This window comes from Trichomonas vaginalis, chromosome I, assembly GCF_026262505.1.
Source record: "Trichomonas vaginalis G3 chromosome I, whole genome shotgun sequence".
NCBI classification, from domain to species: Eukaryota; Parabasalia; order Trichomonadida; family Trichomonadidae; genus Trichomonas; species Trichomonas vaginalis.
In genome coordinates, this window is record NC_067203.1 from 21,355,584 (window position 1) to 21,376,543 (window position 20,960).

Sequence of the window (20,960 nt, forward strand, 5' to 3'; positions counted from 1 at the left end):
GGTCCATCTAACTTCTTTCTTATATCATCTATACGCTTCAAAATGTCTGAACAATTGCTAACATCTTCTACAACAGTTATTTCATCATGAATGACCTTCAAGAACAAGCTCATTTAATATGCTATTAAAATCATCTCAATAATGAGTCCATCCTTTCCATCTTTAGGTAGCACAACATCTTTCATTGAAGAAGGTTCGACAAGTCTTATGTTAAACTTACTGACAAAGTTTGTTATACTATAATGCTTCGGCGGCGAATACATATAGTTTGAAAGACATAATATAGATTCTTCAGCAAATTCACTTATACTGGATTTTATAACAATGTTCTCACGAGACCAAATACCACCAATTGACAATCTTGTAAGCAATCCTGCTGAACCTTCTACTGTAAACGTCGATGGTAACATTCCACGAAGGTCATCTATTGACATCGTTGAGTCACTGTATTTAAATATTTTCTTAAAGCAATCGTCATTATCTAACCATGCAATAGCTTTGAAGTTTTCATTCGAATAGACATCTGCTTCATTAAATGTAAAACCTGACTTCTTTGCAGAGATGACTTTAAAATCTATTGAGTTTGTTTCAAAATTATATGCTATGGTAACTTCTGAAGGTAATGGATGTCCTTCCGCAGTCAATTGTTCTCTCACTACCGTTTGAAGCTTTGTATTAAAAACTTTCATGTCATCTCCTGTATCTAAGTTCACATACACAGCAACAGGGAAACTATCTTGCTTCTTTGTTTCATCATTATACTCAAAACATTAAAGTTCTTCAATAATATTGTTCTTCCTGCTGGAATACTTCGAACCTGTCTGATTTCAATAGCTTTCTCACCTCCTACATACTCTACCCAGTGTCTTGGATATTCATAAGTATACTGACTTTCTTGAATTTTGGTTGGTTTCATCATAACGTGTTCATAGTATATCTTTATACTCTTGTCAGTTAGACTCGGTGCTATGTTCTGAATATTTCTGACTTGCATTTTTAATGGAGATAAAATGAAGCATTTAATACATGACGTAGATGAAGACATGAATGAAACTACAGACAAACTTAACTCTTCTCTTATTCTTCCTTTCAGTAAGGACTATGAGTTCTGTTCAAATGGTGTGTATTTCTATTGTGGAAAGATGGGTTCAGGAAAGACATTTAACCTCATTCGTCATATACTCATAACAGAGCGTTAGGAAACGACTTTACTATGACCAAATCATTTATCAGCAACTTCAGACTCTATGGACTCAACAGCGAAAACATTTATGTCAAAAGTTCAAGCCTCTGTCGTTAAAGTTCCAGACAGTGAACTCATTGAATTTCTTCAACGTTACATTCGACGTAAGAGGAAATATTATGCCATCGTAGAGTTCATACAGTCAGGAATGCAAAAGACTTCTGAGGAGATGGAAAGAATTATTGACAAACACCACTTACGTCAATACTCAGGAGTTTACGATATGAAACGACTTACAAACTACATTCTGTCAAAACTTTCAAAATACCCCTTCAAAAAATATCCATCAAACACTTTATTAGTTTGCGACGACTTCGCCGGAAAAGGTTTAGTGTCAAAACCAGACTCACCATTAGCTAACATCATTACTAAAGTCAGACATTATCACTTAACTGTAGCAATACTTATGCAAACATGGAGGTTTTTAGCTTTAAACATAAAACGTCTCATAACTGACTTCGTTATCTTTCAAGGTTTCTCACGCTATGATATTGAACTCATTTGGAAACAGTCAGGTATAACATTACCTTTTGAAGAAATTTGGGAAGCATATAAGTCTCTCATCTCTCCTCGTTCATACCTTGAGATTCATATCATGACTAATACCATTAAAGTCAAAAATATTCCATGGGAACGACCAACATTGTTTTAAAGCTTAACCTTCAATTGACTGATGGTAAACAAATTCCATGCATCTCTGTCGCCATTTCTGTTAATATTTTTGCTGTCATTCATATCATCCACTTCCCCATCCGTTAGCTTTTGAGGATGGCGTTAGAATAGCTGTTCTTAAATGAAGGCTCTCCTTGAGAGCATAAACTCTATAACTTTCTGCATACTTTATGTTTGAACCTCCTGAGCCATCATTGACATAAACTTTTATAGGCTTCCACCCTTTGTTCATGTTCCTGCTTCTTCCCTTAGCTCTTTTGTTCAGTAATTCTACATCTTTATACACAGCACCTGTCTCAGTGAATTCAACAATATTTTCATTCGTTAGCTTTACATTCAAACCCTTGTCGAGTATATTGTTCATTTCATACATATAAAAGGTTTTTATTCTATATGAAATGAGAAGCAAATCCATCTTAGCTGGTGCCGTTAATGTTCCAATTGAACCAACATCAAATGTTGACTCACGAACGACAAACAATATTGTCATAAAGAACTATAGTTCAGAGTGTTTGAAAGAACCAGAACCAGAGCTGAAATCCGTGAATTTAAACTCAGCTTCAAACACTAACGCTACATCAGATGTTAAATTAGAGTATCCACCACTGGACCAAATTCTTTCAAGAGAAGCCAACGACAACCCTTACACAAATGTTCAAACAAATCCTTCAGATAACGTAGACCATTACCTTCTTCAGTTATACCAAACAATTTTACTCAAAGACGATAAGAAGCTTTTGACAAATCTTATAAGTAAGAACCAAATAATTCTAACAAAGGAGGACCTTGAAAATGTTATCTCACGAATAACAGGGAAACAATGTGTCATTGACTATCTCGACCCTGAAATCGAATGCTGTGGTCAAACGCCACCATTCATGAAAATAGGTAACATCCGCATCATTGAAACACCAGGAACTACAGGAGTTGAGTTTAAGTATAAATATTCGAACGAGTATACAAAACTTTCAACAGAATATAAACTTTGCTTGAAATATGTTTTAGTAAATTAAAACAATTTGTAATATCTATCCAAAACTTCTTCAACAGTATCGAACTCATCTTCATAATGCAAACCTAATCTTATTGACTTGGTGCAGTTTTCACTAACACAATATTTTTCTGTTCTCTTGACTGACATAACTAATTCATTTGTTTCATCAAACAGCAACAACCAAAGTTCATGACCTAATACATAACATTCATACTTTATATTTTTAGCTCTGAGTTCTCTTGTAAGCTGTTGCATTTAATATTTTCTAAAAAGTCAACTTCAACAGTCATTCGCACTGGTGCCTTCAGTTCTACAGGCTCTCCTTGAAAGTCAACAAGTCTGAATTGCATGTCTTTCAAATTATGAGGACTAATGCGAACCCATTTACCTAAATGAGTTGCTATGACAGGAACGTTTGGAATGAACATTGAATTACTTCATAACAGAAAGACTTATATTCTACTGAACCTTTACTATTAACTCCTGAAATGCCTGTGACATTAGCTATTTTAGACTCAATGTACAAACAATTACCATAACATACGTATGGAACAGATTTCATCTCAATCGTTTTGTCAACACTTTTCAAAGGAAATGTCATATGGTATGCTCCCAGAAGCAATTGAACTCTATGACTCATTCGTGGTATCTTAAACTCCTTCGCATAACTGAACTTCAAAACTCCTGCAATAAGTTTAACATTCATTAAGTTTTCTTCGTTATCCTTGTTTATTGTAGTATTTATGAGAGCATTTAACACTCCAGCTAATGTTTCCATCTTATATTCTACATTATTGTGAAATCTTATTTCGTGCTTCTTTCCATCTATTTCAATCTCCATGAAATCTGTTTCATCTGTTATGACAAAAGTTGCGATAGTATTGAAGTCAACAACTCTGAAAGCAAGCGCTTCATTCTGAAGACCTAAGTTTGTTTGTAGCTTTACTGTCCCGTATTCGTTTGGGTCTGTACTTTGCAAATAGAACAACATTTTATTCTCATTAAAATATGAGTATAGCTGCATATGCGTATGAAGCTGACAGAGCTAAACGTTTATATTTTGGTCAATACTCTCTCACACTTACTGACAAATATATTGTTATCACTGATGGAAATACTGAGAAATACATAACATGGAAGGACTATGAAAAGTTTGACCCTATTTTAACTCCATGTACTATGCCGTTTATAAAGGACGGTGAAATTATTGAAAAAGATAATACAACCATATATAGGTCTGTTTATGAAGCATTAGAATATATGTTGAATCATAACCCAAAAAGATTTGACCCAAGCACTACACCATGTGCAATGCCTTTTATTAAGGACGGTGAAATCGTAAGAGTTCCGGATTCAACGGTTTACACAGCTGTTCAAAACAGTTTACAAAACATTTTAGCGAATATCTTTAATTCAGAAACTACAGAAATAAAATTACCGTATATAACAGATGCTAAAGAAATTAAATCAAAAACGACAACATTATTTACGTCACTTAATGATTTAATGACTTATATCATTAATATTCCTGCACCAACTACAGCATTTGATCCAAACTCGACGGTTTGCAGTGTACCTTTCATAAATGACAGTTCATTAATTACTTTAAGGGATTCGACAGTAAATGAATCATTAAAGGCGTCATTAATGAAAATCATTGATTTTAACTCATTCACGAATACATATAATTCATTCATTAATGTTTCATATGCTTCTAAAGAAGGTGAGCCAAAAACTATTGATAAAGCGGTGTATGAAATAAAAGCATCAACGACGAAATTGAATTCGTTAACTTTTGACGGTGATAGTTTCGTTAATGACATAACATCGGGGAAAACAATTTTAACGAAAGAATATTTAAAATCTCATGTTAGTGAGTTCGTTGAAATTGAAAAAGAAGGCGGAATTAAGTTCGATCCACTGAGTTTCATTTTCAACTTAGCTAATGCGGGCATTAGTTTTGCGGAATGGACAACGATACAGAGTGAGATAAATGCAATATGGACGTTTTTGGGGTCAAAAGCGGGAATGGGTGAGCTTGTAAATGCTGCAAGAACATTAGGTGAAACAGGAAATTTTGTAGATGGTTTTAAAAGACTTGTTTCAAATGTTTTAACAAACACAAAGAAATTATTTAGATATACCGTACATAACGGACGGATTTTCGAACAGATAGCAACAAACCCTCCGGTTATGGCTGCGTTGATGATGGTTAGAGATATAAAACCACGTAACGACGGGAACGAAGAACATGAACAACAGGATACTGGTCGGGTTATTCGAGACATTAAAAACGTGTATCCTGAAGTTATTGATTTATTTAGAGGAGTTAATGATTCAATTTCAAAACATTCTATAACCCTCGATGAAGAGAATAAATTAACAGATTATATATTCGTCATTATTGCAGAATTAATGAAGAGAATAAATGAAAAAGGAATTGGTGATATCATTAATGTCAGCGATGTAATGATGAAAAGAAATTTTGACTCATTATTTACAAAACCGAAAACAGAATATAGTCTTTATGACGTAATTACCGAATTAATGAAAAAGATTAATGATAATAAGAGTTCTGGCGGAAGAGTTGAATTAGAAGTGAATGATGTTAATGAGAAATTAGCCGAAAAAGCAGACAAAAATGAGCTTTTAGCTCTGAGTGATAAAGTCAAGAACCACGTTCATTATATAACTTCAGAGGAACAGATTATAACGGACTACCATGGATATTTAACACGAAGTGATGAAGCGAAGACAAAAAATGTTAATGAAAGAAGATATAAATACATTCGTGCTAAAGGTTATGACATAAGCTGTACTGTACAGTATGATGTAGCTAAAGCACCAGAAGCATTTGGTTATACCGGTGAAATTTATGCCTCTACTTTCAATGTTAACGGTGTATTAGTTGAACCAAGATTTACATTGAGAGTTAAGGCAAAAATAACGTTTGAAGATGCTATTAAAAGTAAAGCTGACAAAGTTGAACTCGAAGCAATGAACAAAGTTTTGAAATCTCATAAACACAACATCTCCGATATAAATGAACTTCAAGCTACATTAGACAGTAAAGCCGACAAGAACCATACACATGAATCCTTCACTACTGTTAGAGCAGACGACATAATATTGAACTATACCCTTGGTTCAAGTGCACCTTTAGAGAATCCAAGTACAAGCGTAAAAGATACACTAAACAATTTAGATAGTAAATGTATGAACATTGAAGGTCATGCCAGAAACTTTGAAGCATATGAACTACCAGCAATGTTAGATAAGAAAGCCGACAAAACTTATGTAGATGAAAATTATGCAAAGAAGTCGGAAGTAAATGCTGCGCTTAATGGAAAAGCCGACAAGAACCATACACATGAAGAATTTCAAACAATCAAGATTAAAGAAATTAAAGCATGCATCGAAATAGTAACAAAAACAGGAAGAAACGGTGCAACTGTACAAGAACAAAGAATTTATCCTCCTACTTTTCCTAATGGTTTAATAACAAACAATATAAATATTGTAGATGGCAAAGGATTTATAAATGTTAAACATGAACTTCAAACAATGAAGGCTCAGATTCTTCAAACATTTTATCCTGTTGGTTCTATTTATACGTCAATGAATTCAACAAATCCAGCAAGTGTTTTAGGTTTTGGTACATGGCAGCAGATTGTAGACAAATTCTTATACTGTGCTAACTCTTCAAAGCAAACAGGAGGTTCGAAGAAAATTACTGAAGCAAACTTACCTCCGCACACTCATACAGGAACTACAAACTTTTCTGGCGACCATAGCCACTCATTAAGAGACCATCCATTATACAACTCAGAGTATGAAGCTGGCAATGATGTTTTATCTCCATCTTATAACAATTCAGCAAAAAAGACTTTTCGACCAACTGAACCAGGAGGAAATCATTCACACACTTTCACAACAAATCCAACAGGCTCGGGTGCAGATTATATGCCACCATTTATGACGGTTTATGCATGGTACCGCGTTCAATGAACGCGCTTGAGCCTAGAATAAAATCTTTAACTTTACATAAATGAGCTTGAAAGAAGTATTCGAATCATCACCGTGGAGGTCATTTAAGAAGTTCAATGAAGCTGCAAAAAGTTGGGGATTTACTAACAGAGCTGAAGTGAAAAGGTTCTTTGACAAAAATGTTGTACATCAAACAAAAATAAACCCTTACGACTACTTTTTACCAATTTACTCCAACACTCCTGACGCATACCAATTTGACACTCTCGTTCAGAGTAAGAAAGGAAGAAAGCCACCATTCCTCATCTTCATTAATGTTAACACTCGCAAAGCTTTTGCGTATATAATGAAAAATAAAGGAACTCGTGAAATGTTAAGAGTTTTACAAAAGTTCGTAGCAGAACATAGCCCAAGTACTTTAACATCAGACCAAGACAGTGCATACCTCAGCAATGAAATCACAGATTTTCTCATTAAGCATAACATAACTCACTACACTACTGAAGACCATAACCATAACATACTCGGCATCATAAACCGCTTCATAAGGACTCTCAGAGATTTAAATCAAGAGCGAGACCTTACCGAAGAAACAATGAAACATTTTCTCGAAGTATATAATTCCTCAACACATTCTACAACAGGACATACACCAAATTCAATGACACAACAACAAGAAGAAAAGTATATACAAAAGAAACGAAGTCAAACACAAAATATCAGAAATTCAACACAATTTACCCTCATTCCTGGTACAAAAGTTCGTGTAGTTCTTGACGACAAACCGTTGACAAAGAAACGTTTAAGGTTAAGTAGAAACTATTATATCGTAGACTCTACGCAAGGTAATGGATATCTTATAAAAGCTGCTGACGACTCCATTGCATTTTACCCTCGACATAAATTAGTCGAAAGTAGTAATGGCAAACTTGCTGAAACCATTGACGAAGCAAAGCGAGGAGTGGTTATTGAAATACTTGGTTATAACATAAACGATGACACTTATAAAGTAAGATATGAAGGAGGCGTTGAAGATGTTATACCATCTAAGAACTTGAGAGAATCTAAACCAACTCATCTGGGACCATTAGAGCGGGAGTACTGGAAAGATAAAAATATGCCAGAAAGAATAAGAAAATTCTTCTAAACTTTTTCATTAGATGTAAATCAGACATGAACGAGAACAGTCATGATATCATTAATGGTACCATTTATTTTAACATAAAGACGCAAAGCGGCGAGGACGAAGTCCATGACTAAAAATAATGTTTAGGGTAGATGGTTAGATCTAACCTCATTTCTACCCTCATTTTTTTGTATTTGACGGGATTAATTCTTGATTTCAGGGATTTTTTGACGAAGTGCAAATCTTCACTTCGTCAAAAATAACAGTTATCTAACCTCATTTCTACCCTCATTTTTTTGTATTTGACGGGATTAATTCTTGATTTCAGGGATTTTTTGACGAAGTGCAAATCTTCACTTCGTCAAAAATAACAGTTATCTAACCTCATTTCTACCCTCATTTCTAACCTCAGCCGCTAAGCGGCGAGACCCAAAGGGTCTTGAATTTTCATGAATTTCCTTAAGATGAAAAAATAAAGTTAGTTTTATTTTATTTATTTTTTTTATTTTGTATAAAAGATATGATTTCAACAATCGGCACAACAACAATTCAAACAACAGCACCAAACTCGTTAGTCATGAATCCAACATCTATGTTAGTAGAGATGAAAAGCTTTATTCCTTCTTCATATACTTTTGAAACAAAAATCCAGAAGATAAAGCAAGAACTTTTAACAAGTAATTTAGACTGTACCGCACAGGATGAAGAAAATGAAGAATATCTTTATGTCATGCAGGACATTATTGACCATTTACCCAAATTGCCTGAAATCCAACAACAAAAGCTCACTATTCCTGAATTCGATGAAATAGAAGTGAAACCAACTGACTCAGTAGAAATAAAGAAGTTCATACGTAAAGTAAATTATGAGTTTCTAGGATATCATTGCAACCATAAAGTTATGGACAAAGATTGCGACATGGTATATAAGAACATCTCTGACATATATAAATCTGGGGAGTTTAAGACATACGACAACTTTGTTTCATTAGTTGCAGAATGTGTATGGCAGATAAGAGATAAAGATAGAAGAGGTAAGGTATGGAATGAACAGATAAAACCAACTGCTTCAGATTTAAAGAAAACCATTGACGCCTTGGTTGTTCTAGCTGGTTTTATTTCAATGTATAACGCAAAAATGAATCCGCAATGTTCTAAATGTAAAACAGCAATGAGGAAATATAACTACTCCGTCAAAGAGATAGAACGTATGCGAAACGACTATGCAGACTTAAAGAAAGAAGCAGAAAAACCAGCAGAAAATAAAATGGACATGTTAGCATTTCTGAACAAAAACTATCCAACTGCTGACGATTTCCTATTATCTGACGTCAAGAAGAAGTATAAAGAAACCTTCGGCATTGTTAAAACATTCGATGTACTAAAAGAAGAAATAGAAGCTACAAAACTGTTTAGAATCTCACGAATTCATAACGTATATCATGTAAAATGTTTATAAAATAACTGGGGTAGAAATGAGGGTAGAAATGAGGTTAGATCTAACCATCTACCCGAAAATATATTTTGCTGAATTCAGCACAAAAATAATGAATTTCCTTAAGATAGAAAAAATAAAGTTAGTTTTATTTTTATTTTGTATGTAAGAACAGAAATGACAAACATTGAGTTTGAAACAGTTAGAAAGATTGACAATGACACCAAAGTGGTTAGAATAGGTGATTTAAACGTAAGATACTCAAAGAAATACAACAAATATTCTTTGTCAGACATTATATCTCCATCTGAAAAGAAAACAAACCACTGGGTTAGAAATGCTTCAACTCAGAAAATTTTGACAAGAAATCCTGAGCTTATGATATCAGTAAGATTCTATGGAACTACAGCATATCTCATCGACAAAAGTCTTATACCAATAGTTTTGTTATGGATTGACCCAGTTGTTGGATATAACTTCATAACTTATGGTTCATTCGATACGGAACGTTGCAGTGAAGGCTTACTTTATATCGTTCAGAAACCGAAGGACTTCAATACAAAGAGATATAAGATAGGAAGAACATATAATATAACTCAAAGATATGACAGTACAGTCAATAGAGTCAAGGTTGTGTTTGTTAATGATATGAGAGCTGCTGAAACAAAACTACTTGAAAAGTTTGAGAAAATGTATGGTGCTCCCATAAAAGGTAAAGAAACGTTTGAAGTAGATGAGATAGATAAAGCTATAAAATTATTTGACGAAGTTGCTGAAAAATACATGTAAAGCGTTTATTTTTGGTCTTTTGTGAAAGTCAGAAAATAACGCTAATTTTTTTCTAACAAATTTTTTTTTTGTATGTAAAGACAGTAATGTCAACATCAGAGAACACAACAACTGCTATCGTTCATGAAGCCATAAATGAAGAATACGAGTACATACAGTATAACAAACAGTTACGTCTCATTCGTTCAGTCAAAGATGACATGTACCAAATGCAAAGTATAATGAATGCTCTTAGTTCTACAAAGCAAGCATATCATTGGTTTGAAAACCAACAGACAAAAGAACTTTTAGAAGAATTTCCTCATATGATTGCTTCCCTCGGAAAACCGAGAGAAGAGATTCCGTACGAAAATCGCAAGAATTTGGCTCCTGGTTTGAAAGGTTATTATGTTCATAGACTTTTAGTAAATGCTGTAGCAATGTGGGCTTCACCTCGTTATGCTTGTTATATTTTCATGATGTTAGATGAACTATATAAAGCAGAACGTGAAGAGCTGGAAAAGAAACTTCAAGCAAAAGATGAAGTCATTGAATCCAAAGACAAAAGCATACAGAAAAGAATACTACGTTCAGTACCAAAAGGAAAGGAAAAGAGTTATAGGTATATGATATATACTGAAGAGTTGGAGAAAGAAGAAGATAAAGATATGGTTATGTTACATTTAGTCAGAAGAAACAACAAGAGCTTTTATGACTTAGCTAAAATATATAAATCTGACAGAAACTGGTTCTATCGTGAAAACTTACCGATTTCAATGACACCGAATGAACAAATAAAGGAAATTGTCAAAAATACTCTTCCTCAAACACACTATGACATCAAAGGTTGCACAATACTTACATTCAAAGAAGACTTAACATTACTGAAGGAAAAAATAACAGAATATTTCGACAACTTCAAAGAGGAAGAATAAACAAAAATAATTTTTTTGTTCAATGCTTTGAAATTATTTTTTACAGTCAGTCAATGACGACTGACTGACTGACTGTTTGGAATTTTATACAAAATATTTCATAAATGCCTTCCTCCTTTGCTGTTGTCTAAATGTCATGTTGTCACACTTTTTAAGAGAAGTTAATTAACCTGGTGACACATGGTGACGTAGTGACACTTTCAGTTCTTCAAAAATATATTTTTGCTTAAATAGCTTCAGGGTCTATTTCTTCAACCATTTCACTTCCTTCGTCAATGTCAATAGAAGCTTCTTCAACCTTTGGTAAGAATTTCTGTATAACATCTTTGTTCGTTATTGTCTTCAGAGATGAAGAATAATATTTCACAGATGTTTCACCCTTCTTATATTCTTTCTGTTCGGAAAGATTTAAAGCAATACTGAAGAAGTCAACGTTAGAGTTCTTTATAACAGTATAGTGTGTATCTTTGACATTCACGAAGAAACTCTTTTGTTTCAAAACTACTGCTAACTCTTGTGAAGTATAACGTTTGCGGTCAATGACGATAGCTAATGGTCTGACATACTGACCAAACTTAGATTCTTTCACAAACTTCTTGTTAAAGATAACATTAACATTTGAAGCATTATTGAACTCATTCTTGATGGCAGTAGCGAGAGCATTGTATGAAAAGAACTTGCAATCTTGCATGTGTTTCATTAAAATAAAAATATTAAATTATTTTGAAAAATAACTTTAAAAAATCTAATCTAATTTTTTCAAAAAATATTTTTTTATTTCCTACTAAAGATGTATCGGAAGTTGTCTAAGTTAGAACACTCGGAAATAAAACAACTTCTTACAGAAGCTAACATAGAAGTAGCAAAGCATTACGCAACAAACAAAAAAGCACTCGCTGACTTCATTAAAGACTATAATGGTGCAATAAGTTATGATAGAATTCATGAGTTCATAAAGCCGCAACGCGGCGAGGACGAAGTCCATGCAAGAGCATTTCCTTTAAATGACGTTGCTATTGACTTATATCATAGACGTTCAGTACCTCATGAAGTAAGAAGAGAAATGTTTGACATAACAAATGCAAACGTTGGTGAAACAAGAAGAAGAGACGACACACTGAAACAACAGAGAAGAGAGATGTTTAAAAGTGCTATAGAACAAGTTCGCAAAGCTAACGATGTCATTCGTTCCATTGACGACAAACCAAAAGAAGGTGAGAGATGGTTAAAGAAAGATGAAGAGAATAGGAAGAGAAATGTGAAGTCAGGCAATAGACTCATTGACTTTAACATCGAAGCTTTAGATGAACCAAACAGAGACTACTTACACAAACATTTCGGTAAGGTTTTCATGAGACTCTTAGAGAAGATTAAAATAAACTCCAACAAAGATGGATGGTATGTTATAAACTTGGTGGAAAGTATGAATGTTCTACGTTAAACCTCAATAATATTGGAACATTACTACATCAGCTCTTGAAGGAGAACTTTATATCAGAGATAGAAGCAAATGCTGCAGGTATTGTTGAAATGCACTATGACTTCTTCTTGACAAACATAAAGAATCTTACCGAAATAAAGATGTATGATTTAACAGAATATGAAGGCTTAACGATGTCAGATGTAAAGAAAGGCAAACCAAAAAAGAGACCATATAGAGATGAAAGCACACTGACAAATGACCAGAAAGCCATTTTGGAAGCTCTTAAGCAAACAGGAAACCAGCACTTATAGAAAGCTTTTGGAAAGATAATGGTGAAAAGAAGTTTTATAAGAAGAGAAGCGGTCAGTTCTGGAAGTATCTTTGCACATTACCTATAAATCTTGAACGCTACCAAATCTTCAATGAACTGAACAAAAGAACTGCAACACTTATGACAGAGGACAATTGTTTCGTTTATGCTTGCATTCAGGCTGGAGTAGATGAAGAAACTATTGACCACATGAGAGAAGTCATTCGTGTTAGAGACTTTCCTCAAAGTAAAGTACAAGAAATTTCTGACGCAACAGGTATAGCATTTAATTGTCATTGGTTACTTCAATGACTCAAGACATAATGAAATAAAGAGATACATACCAAAAGAATGTGAAACTGTTAGAACTCTTGACTTACTTCTTGTTGAAGACCACTACATGCTAAATGAAAGATTACCAATGACAACATATTTCATTCGCAACTATATAGAAATCTTGAAGGAGTGTGGTGGAATGAACATTGAAAACAGATGAAGATTTATACAAAGAGAGAGAACAAATATGTAGTTCGTTATGATAGAACAACACCGTTATGGGATGTTATGAAAACATTGTGGGAGTGCAAATATTTCGAACCTATTTCTTATGGAGAACTTTTCACATATACGACTGACTTATATAAACAGAACCTTGCACCATTTAAAGATTTGACATATGCTCCAAAGTATTGTGTACAACTGAAGAAGAAAGCTGAGCCAAAAGAAGTAAATAAAAATAAGTGCAAGTTCATTCCTGAGCACGTTTTCTTTGCTGACTTTGAGTTAGCACAGACGGCTTTCATAAAGCTTTTAACATCTGTTACGACAGTGAAGATGGTTCAGTGAGTGAAAGCATTTGGGTCAGAACTGTGCAACAGAATTTTTGGAACGACTTCCTGACAAGAGTTTAATATATTTCCATAACCTCAGTTATGATATAAACTTCATCTTAAGACACATGACAGAAGTGAAAGGAACTCCCATCATTAAAGGTTCACGAACAATGCAAATAACTGGCTTATATAAAGGAAGGGCAATTATTATAAAAGACTCTTACAGTGTTATAAATAAGAAGCTTAAACTATTTCCTGCTATGTTTAACTTACAAACAGGACCGAAAGAAGTATTTCCATACAACTACTACAGCAGTGTTTTGTTAGCAAATGACAACAGAACTGGTGTCATTTCTGAAGCATGTAAGTTTGTAAAAGATATTGATACATTCATGAAAAACATAGATTCCATCAAAGGTTGCAGAATAGATGAGAACCACTTCGACTTAGAAAAGTATAGTACATTTTATTGCAAACAAGATGTAAGAATTTTAAGAGAAGGTTTTGTTAAGTTCCGCAATGACATATTGAAAGAATTTGATTTAAACGTTTATGACTACGTTAGTATTTGTTCAATTGCTAACAAATTGTCTGAGAACAGAGTGTACTTCCCGAATGGAAATTTATATGATCTCTCAAATAAACCAAGAGAATTTATTTCACGCTGTATTCAAGGTGGAAGATGTATGTTGTCAGATAACATTAAACAAAAGAGCGAAAAGAAACTCATTGCTGACTTCGACGCTGTTTCATTATACCCTTCAGCAATTGCAAGACTCTATACTTTAGAAGGTATACCGAAAGTATTGAAGGAAGAAATGTTAAGCACAGAGTATCTCATGAGACATTTATTCGATGACGACCAAAAGGAACCCATTGGTGAAAAGTTTGTGTCTGGCTTCTTTGTTCTCATTAAGATAACAGAGATTGGAATACATAGACACTTTCCTTTAATAGTTTGTGACCCTGAACTAAATCCAGAACTTAACGTTCCCAGAAGTTCAAACACTTGCTGTTTAATGTATGTTGACCATATAACATTACAAGACCTCATAAAATATCAAGGTGTCAAATGTGAAGTGTTGCAAGGATACTATTACGATGGAAACAGAGATATTAGAATAAGAGATGAAGTAAAGAAGTTGTTTGAGTTAAGGTTAAAGTATAAGAAAGAAGGAAATCCTTTGCAAGAAAATATAAAGCTCATTCTGAACAGTATTTATGGCAAAACTATTCTATCTCCTATTGAGTCAAAAATAACCATAGTAAATGACAAAGATGCTATAAGATATGCCATCAGAAACTACAACCATATAGTGAAGTTCGAAGGTTTGGATGGTTCAGATAAAACTATTTTCAAGCTAACGAAAAGCATTTGCAGACACTTTAACTTCTGTCCACTTGGTGTTAACATTCTGTCTATGTCGAAGAGAATAATGTGTGAAGTATTCTGTACTGCTGAGGACTTAGGAATGGACATCTTTTATAGCGATACGGACAGTATGCATCTCTACAATGAAGATATCCCTCGTTTAGCTGAAGAGTTTGAGAAACGTTATGGAAGAGTTCTCATTGGTAAAAACCTTGGTCAATTTCATAGCGACTTCGCAGAAATAACACCTGGAAAACAAAGTTTAGCATACAAGTCAATATTTTGTGGAAAGAAGACTTACATAGACTTACTCACGAATGATTTAAATGAAGTTGCATTTCACTGCAGAATGAAAGGCGTGAAGCAAGATGTTATTGCTTTAACCGCTAATGAAATGTTTCCTGACTCTGTTCAGTGTTTCTATGATGAAGATAAAGGTTTAATGGTTCCGCAAGGAACATATGACAAAGACTCTGAGTTCAGTGTTATGAAGTTATATAAAGCACTTTATGACGGTCAAGAGATTGCATTCGACTTATGTAAGTCATGTCAACCTTGCTTTGAAGAGAAGTTTAACTTCTCAATAACGACTAAAACAAGCTTTATTCGTAAGTTGAAGTTCTGAGGTCATTTATTTTTGTCAGCAATGAGGTCATTCGTGATAAAAATAAAACTAGCGGCAAGGGCGAAGCCCATGTGGTCATTTACAATACTGCGATGGTAGAGTTTAAGAGTTGTGCTTCAATGTAGAGACAGTCCTTATGGTCTGGAGGTAAGAACACTGGGCAGTTATGGTCATGAGTGGAGAACATGTCTATCCAAAACTCACGATTGAAGCCAGTTAATTTATAGTATTTAGGGTTAGGAAGTGGTGAAGTTCTTGTATGACCAATGAACTCATTTTCAACTCCCTTACTTAAGTTTGAATATAATATAGCTTGCTTTCTATCCCAAATACCAGGTGTTACAATCTTTGAAAATTCATTTTTCCTCGGAAGCATTGCATCATAATTGAAAACATTCTTGAAATCATCACTTGGTTCAGAGATTTGAAATCTTATACGTAATGGATTTTTTTTCTTTTTAGCTACTTCATTGAATGGTGAATATATAACAAACTGACAGTCATGAGTTCCATCTTCATTTTCATTAAATTCATAATGAAAGTCTATAAGTTGTGGCTGACTACCTTCTTCTTTCAGTTGTGCAAGAAACTCACGTAAAGGCTGTAAAGTTTGTACTTCAATGTTAAACTTTTTCTCGAACATCTCATTAAATGAAGTCATACATTGCAACAATGTTGTATCGTCTTTAAAGTATTTGTATATGTGAATGTTTTGGGCGCTTAAAGACTGTTCGTCATTTTCTATCTCGACTTGAAGTATAAAGTCAACCTTTCTGAAAGCATGTGTTATATACATAGATGTTATGCCAATGTACTTCTCTTCATTTATGTTCACAATCCAGTCTGTTGGAAAACTTAAAACGTTACTCTGTTCCCCTTTATTTTTGACGTCAGGGTTTTCACTACTGAACGCAACAGATAAAGGTATTTGTCTATACATTTAATTCGGATAAAAAATAAACCATTTACTCTTTCTTTGCTTCAGCTTCTTTAGCTTTTGCTTCAGCTTCTTCTCTAGCTTTCTTCGCCAGTAGTCTTGGGTTCTTTTGTCTTCAGCAGCTAATGCAGCAAGTTGTTTTCACTAAGTTTTCTCTTTGGTCTCTCTGGCTTTTGTTCTTGTTTTTGTTCCTTCAGTTCGGATAAAATTTGCTCACGAATTTCTTTCTTCAATGCTTCAACATCTATGACCCCTTGGGTCTTGTCCGTAGGGCTTGTCTGAGTCATTTGACTGCAGATAAAAAACAAAATTAAAACTTTAACCGATGTAAAATGAGCTTGTCAAAATCAGAGCGAGAGTCTATTATATTAAATGACGCAAGAGAGAATACAACATCCTTTCTATTACGTAAGTCAGAGTAAAGATGGTAAAATATACGTAAGAAAAAGAAAGGTTCCATTAGCGAATGCAGAAAGCGACAACATTAAGGTGTATGGCAAGGGTGAAGTCCACGAAGCCCATATAAAACCTTCTGTTCAAACTGAGCCACCAAAGAACAAGAAGAAAAAAGCCAGATGTACTTTCAATAACGAACCAAGAGCTTATTGCAAAGTTCGTGAATTTCATTGAAAAACAAAACCGAGTCAAAGAATCCTGACCCGCCAGTGAAAGAAGTTGAGACAAAAGAGAATGTACAGTTCATTGAAAATGTCAAGAAAAACTTCCACCACGAATGCCAAGAAGAAGAGTGAGGAATAATGAAGTAAATAGATATTTTTATCTGAAGTAAATACATGCAGAACGAACAGTTAAACGAAATTACTCCAGCAGAGCATATTCATCAGATTCGCTCATATTTCGATATCATAGACAATGCAGTTCAAATTGGTGACACTAATAGAAAATATTCTGACGCAAAGATTCCATCACAACCTGGAACTGCTAAAGATAACACATGGGTAACATTCAATCTCTCACCTCCTGGTGAAAATATGTTGGACCTTTACAATACATTCATTACGTATAAAATGGAAGGTCAATTTATTGTAGATAAAGAAATTGGTTCAGGTTCCAATAAAACAAACCCACCAGGATTTTGGATTGGTTTCGATGACGCTTTCTATGCAGTTGCTGGATATCAAATCCTTGCAAATGGTCGTATCGTATATTCTCAAGACAACGCAAGAGAAGAAGCATATATAACTTCAAACTCACAAACTACCGAACAAATAAAGAAAGTAGATGTTTTCTCAAAGACTCGACATGAAGATGTATGGAGTCATTCGGGAACATGCAGAACAGGACAAATTGTTAGTGGTCCAATTACAGCAGGAAAATCATTTGATTTTAAGCTTCGTTTAAGAATTCCAGTTAGAAGATTCCTTCCATTAGAAGCTATTCGATTTATTCCAGCTTTTGCAGGAAACATTCAGCTTAAAGTAAAGTTCAGTAGCGACGCCTTACAATGCACATCTATATCTGTAAATGATATCATTGCTTTCAATCCAACTCTTAAAGTTGCATTTGCTTCAGATTCAAATCCACCGACAAATAAATTTGTTCCATGGAATGAACCATTCACTATGATAACGAAGCAGTAGAAGCTAGTGGAACAGTTACTATTACAACTGTAACCCAGCAACTATTTCGAACAAAGATGGATTTTAATGAATGTTTCATTCATCCAAAGTCATTCTCTTTAGACCCTAACATTTATACAGAACTTGTAGAACATTATACAAACGAGGCTTTATGTTTTCCTGTTAAAGTTATGGATTGGATTCCTATGGACGGTTCATTCTCAAAGAATACAGATAGTTCAAGTGCAATATTTACAGCAGCTTATACGCCTATTAATGTTAAAGTATTTGGGCACTATTTAGAAAGAAAGACAACTATTATGTTAATTTTGAGAACCCTAAGTTTAAATATCTTCAGCTTTCCATGGGAGCTTATGGAAATATGCTGCAGAACCTGAAAAATCATATGGACCTGTATTTTATGAAATGGTTGCGAACGCTTGCAATACAAACAATGATATGATAGGATTTAATGAAGATGTTATGAGGTCATTGGTGGATGATGGTAGTGTGGAACATAAATGGGATAGCTATGACAACACACATTTCTTATGTGGTTTTCCAACAGAAGTGGACTTTTGCTTCCAGCAAGGTCAAACATCTACTGCTCCAATAACATACAAATTGTCTGTTAAAGGACCTATTGAACTAGCAACTGAAAATGTACCAAAGCCACTTATTGGATTTATGAGGGATTGTTGCTTTGCCATTCAGGTGCGTGCTAATGGAATCCCGATAATAAGATTAGATGACTATAACTTAGCTACGGACGACAGTGAGGAATAAAGGATGAACGTTTATTTTAAAGCTTATAAATGAGTTCTTCATCAAGCTCTCGTGAACCTTCATCATCTATGAAACAAACTTTACCAAACGATTATGGAGCACCTATTGAATATTTCTTACGAGCTGCACAATGGCAAAGAGCAGTCTCACCAAGGTTAGGTGTTCCACCAGCTCCTGTCAAAAATAGCATTTGGTCAAGTCCTTATATAAAATATGGTCTCCCACTAGGTTTGCTAGCTACAGCAGGAGCAGTTATGATGTTGAAAAGAAATAAAGCAAATGTTGTAAATAATACAGAAGTAGCTGAAGTTAAACAAACTCCAACACCCTCGCCAAAACCAACGTCAAAACCAACGCCTTCACAAGCAAAACCTTCAATGACTCCTGAACCTATGGAAGTACAAACTCCTGTTCAAAAGTCAACTCCTAAACCGACTCCAACATTTAAACCAGAACCTACTTCTCAAATAAATCGTAAAACTCCTGCGTTTCCTTACTGAAAAAATAACGTTATTTTTATTTAATATTAAAATTTTTATTTGATTGAAATGACAAATAAAGTCACTGAAGCAATGAAACAAAAGTTTTTGGTAGAATACATTAAATCAGGAACTATTCCAGAAGGTTTTTACATTCATACTATGAAGGATGGTAGAGTTCAGTTTAGAAAGATAAAGCAACCATTAGATAAAGAAGGAATTTTGAGAAAGATTAAACTTCATGAGGACAACATTGCTGAACTTAAGAAGAAGTTAGAAGAGTTGGAGAAAGGAAGAGAGTTATAAAGCAATGAATTCAACAGGGTAGAAAAGAGGTTAGATCTAACCTTCTACCCTAAGTTTATTTTTGTGCTATGTTTTCATACGTGTGAGGGTGGTGATATCATTAATTTTTAAGTTTATTTTTTATTTTATTTTTATATAAATGACGAAAACTATTGAGATAACAAACTACAACGGTCATGAGTTCAAGAATTTGTTCTTCGTTCCTCGTGAAAATACATTCTATCAGATACGAGGGAGAAAAGGTAAAGTTAGTTTGAGCGTTTATGAAGGAATGAAGAATGGAAAGTTTATACAAGCATACGATACAAACGGTAAACGTGTTTCATTAGCTTTGTCAAAACTTACATACATTCATTTTGACAGTGACTTTGACTCTGACGATTGGAGTGACAGCAGCGATACTGAAGAATATGAACTATTGTGTGAAGCACAGCAATGGGAAGCGCTGCAATACTTTTGTAAATGAGAACGTTTATTTTTTCATTAGTGAAGTCGTTTGTGAAAACGTTAGTGAGGTGAAGTGGTTGGCGGTTTTGTAAATATTTAAGGTTAAGTTAGTGTTGTCGTTTGTGTTGTCGTTTGTGTTGTAAAATATACGTTAACGGTTTTGTAAAGTGTCAAATTCACATAACAAGTGTAAGGAGGCGCGCAGTGCCTCAGTACACTTGTTATGTATACTAACTTTGGCCATCTAATTCAATTATGATCTTTGAAAAATAGGTGAAATAAAACTAAACATAAATGTAAAACTAGGGATATGAAATTTTGGTTGTACACCACTTGTATGTGCCGGATACCATTGTGTCAAATTTTTTCTGAAATTAACTTTAAAAGTACTAAGTAAGATCATGAGATATAGCAATATATGTTTAAACCAACTTATATTTTGGTTGTACACCACTTGTATGTGCCGGATACCATTGTGTCAAATTTTTTCTGAAATTAACTTTAAAAGTACTAAGTAAGATCATGAGATATAGCAATATATGTTTAAACCAACTTATATTTTGGTTGTACACCACTTGTATGTGCCGGATACCATTGTGTCAAATTTTTTCTGAAATTAACTTTAAAAGTACTAAGTAAGATCATGAGATATAGCAATATATGTTTAAACCAACTTATATTTTGGTTGCACACCACTTATAT

The 20,960-nt window shown here is 34.0% G+C and overlaps 10 protein-coding genes and 3 pseudogenes across 13 annotated transcripts, besides 2 other annotated features; 10 read left to right on the forward strand and 3 right to left on the reverse strand.

The window, feature by feature from the left end:
* Window positions 1-20,494: part of a mobile genetic element that runs on past the window's edge.
* On the forward strand, window positions 1,044-1,895 carry TVAGG3_1024970 (annotated as a pseudogene). The gene has a single exon. A coding segment is annotated over exon 1 (852 nt).
* Window positions 2,314-2,928, forward strand: TVAGG3_1024980 (uncharacterized protein; the record flags this gene model as incomplete). The annotated part of the gene is made up of 1 exon (XM_051254942.1): window positions 2,314-2,928. One exon carries the CDS (start codon window positions 2,314-2,316, stop codon window positions 2,926-2,928), a length of 615 nt encoding a protein of 204 aa, XP_051080516.1.
* On the reverse strand, window positions 3,125-3,900 carry TVAGG3_1024990 (annotated as a pseudogene). The gene has a single exon. A coding segment is annotated over exon 1 (776 nt).
* On the forward strand, window positions 3,918-6,917 carry TVAGG3_1025000 (keratin-associated protein family; the record flags this gene model as incomplete). The annotated part of the gene is made up of 1 exon (XM_051254943.1): window positions 3,918-6,917. The coding sequence occupies one exon, from the start codon at window positions 3,918-3,920 to the stop codon at window positions 6,915-6,917; it is 3,000 nt and encodes a 999-aa protein (XP_051080517.1).
* TVAGG3_1025010 (integrase core domain containing protein family) lies at window positions 7,492-8,043 on the forward strand (the record flags this gene model as incomplete). Its single annotated transcript, XM_051254944.1, has 1 exon — window positions 7,492-8,043. The coding sequence occupies one exon, from the start codon at window positions 7,492-7,494 to the stop codon at window positions 8,041-8,043; it is 552 nt and encodes a 183-aa protein (XP_051080518.1).
* TVAGG3_1025020 (organellar and viral DNA polymerase type B) lies at window positions 8,543-9,481 on the forward strand (the record flags this gene model as incomplete). The annotated part of the gene is made up of 1 exon (XM_001579090.1): window positions 8,543-9,481. The coding sequence occupies one exon, from the start codon at window positions 8,543-8,545 to the stop codon at window positions 9,479-9,481; it is 939 nt and encodes a 312-aa protein (XP_001579140.1).
* On the forward strand, window positions 10,333-11,160 carry TVAGG3_1025030 (KilA, N-terminal/APSES-type HTH, DNA-binding family; the record flags this gene model as incomplete). The annotated part of the gene is made up of 1 exon (XM_051254945.1): window positions 10,333-11,160. One exon carries the CDS (start codon window positions 10,333-10,335, stop codon window positions 11,158-11,160), a length of 828 nt encoding a protein of 275 aa, XP_051080519.1.
* Window positions 11,387-11,860, reverse strand: TVAGG3_1025040 (uncharacterized protein; the record flags this gene model as incomplete). Its single annotated transcript, XM_051254946.1, has 1 exon — window positions 11,387-11,860. One exon carries the CDS (start codon window positions 11,858-11,860, stop codon window positions 11,387-11,389), a length of 474 nt encoding a protein of 157 aa, XP_051080520.1.
* Window positions 11,951-12,505, forward strand: TVAGG3_1025050 (organellar and viral DNA polymerase type B; the record flags this gene model as incomplete). The annotated part of the gene is made up of 1 exon (XM_051254947.1): window positions 11,951-12,505. A coding segment is annotated over one exon (555 nt), but the record flags the coding sequence as incomplete, so codon positions are not given.
* Window positions 13,035-13,882, forward strand: TVAGG3_1025060 (annotated as a pseudogene). The gene has a single exon. A coding segment is annotated over exon 1 (848 nt).
* TVAGG3_1025070 (organellar and viral DNA polymerase type B) lies at window positions 14,413-15,280 on the forward strand (the record flags this gene model as incomplete). The annotated part of the gene is made up of 1 exon (XM_051254948.1): window positions 14,413-15,280. A coding segment is annotated over one exon (868 nt), but the record flags the coding sequence as incomplete, so codon positions are not given.
* TVAGG3_1025080 (uncharacterized protein) lies at window positions 16,792-16,947 on the reverse strand (the record flags this gene model as incomplete). Its single annotated transcript, XM_051254949.1, has 1 exon — window positions 16,792-16,947. A coding segment is annotated over one exon (156 nt), but the record flags the coding sequence as incomplete, so codon positions are not given.
* TVAGG3_1025090 (repellent protein 1 family) lies at window positions 19,056-19,526 on the forward strand (the record flags this gene model as incomplete). The annotated part of the gene is made up of 1 exon (XM_051254950.1): window positions 19,056-19,526. One exon carries the CDS (start codon window positions 19,056-19,058, stop codon window positions 19,524-19,526), a length of 471 nt encoding a protein of 156 aa, XP_051080524.1.
* Window positions 20,495-20,960: part of a mobile genetic element that runs on past the window's edge.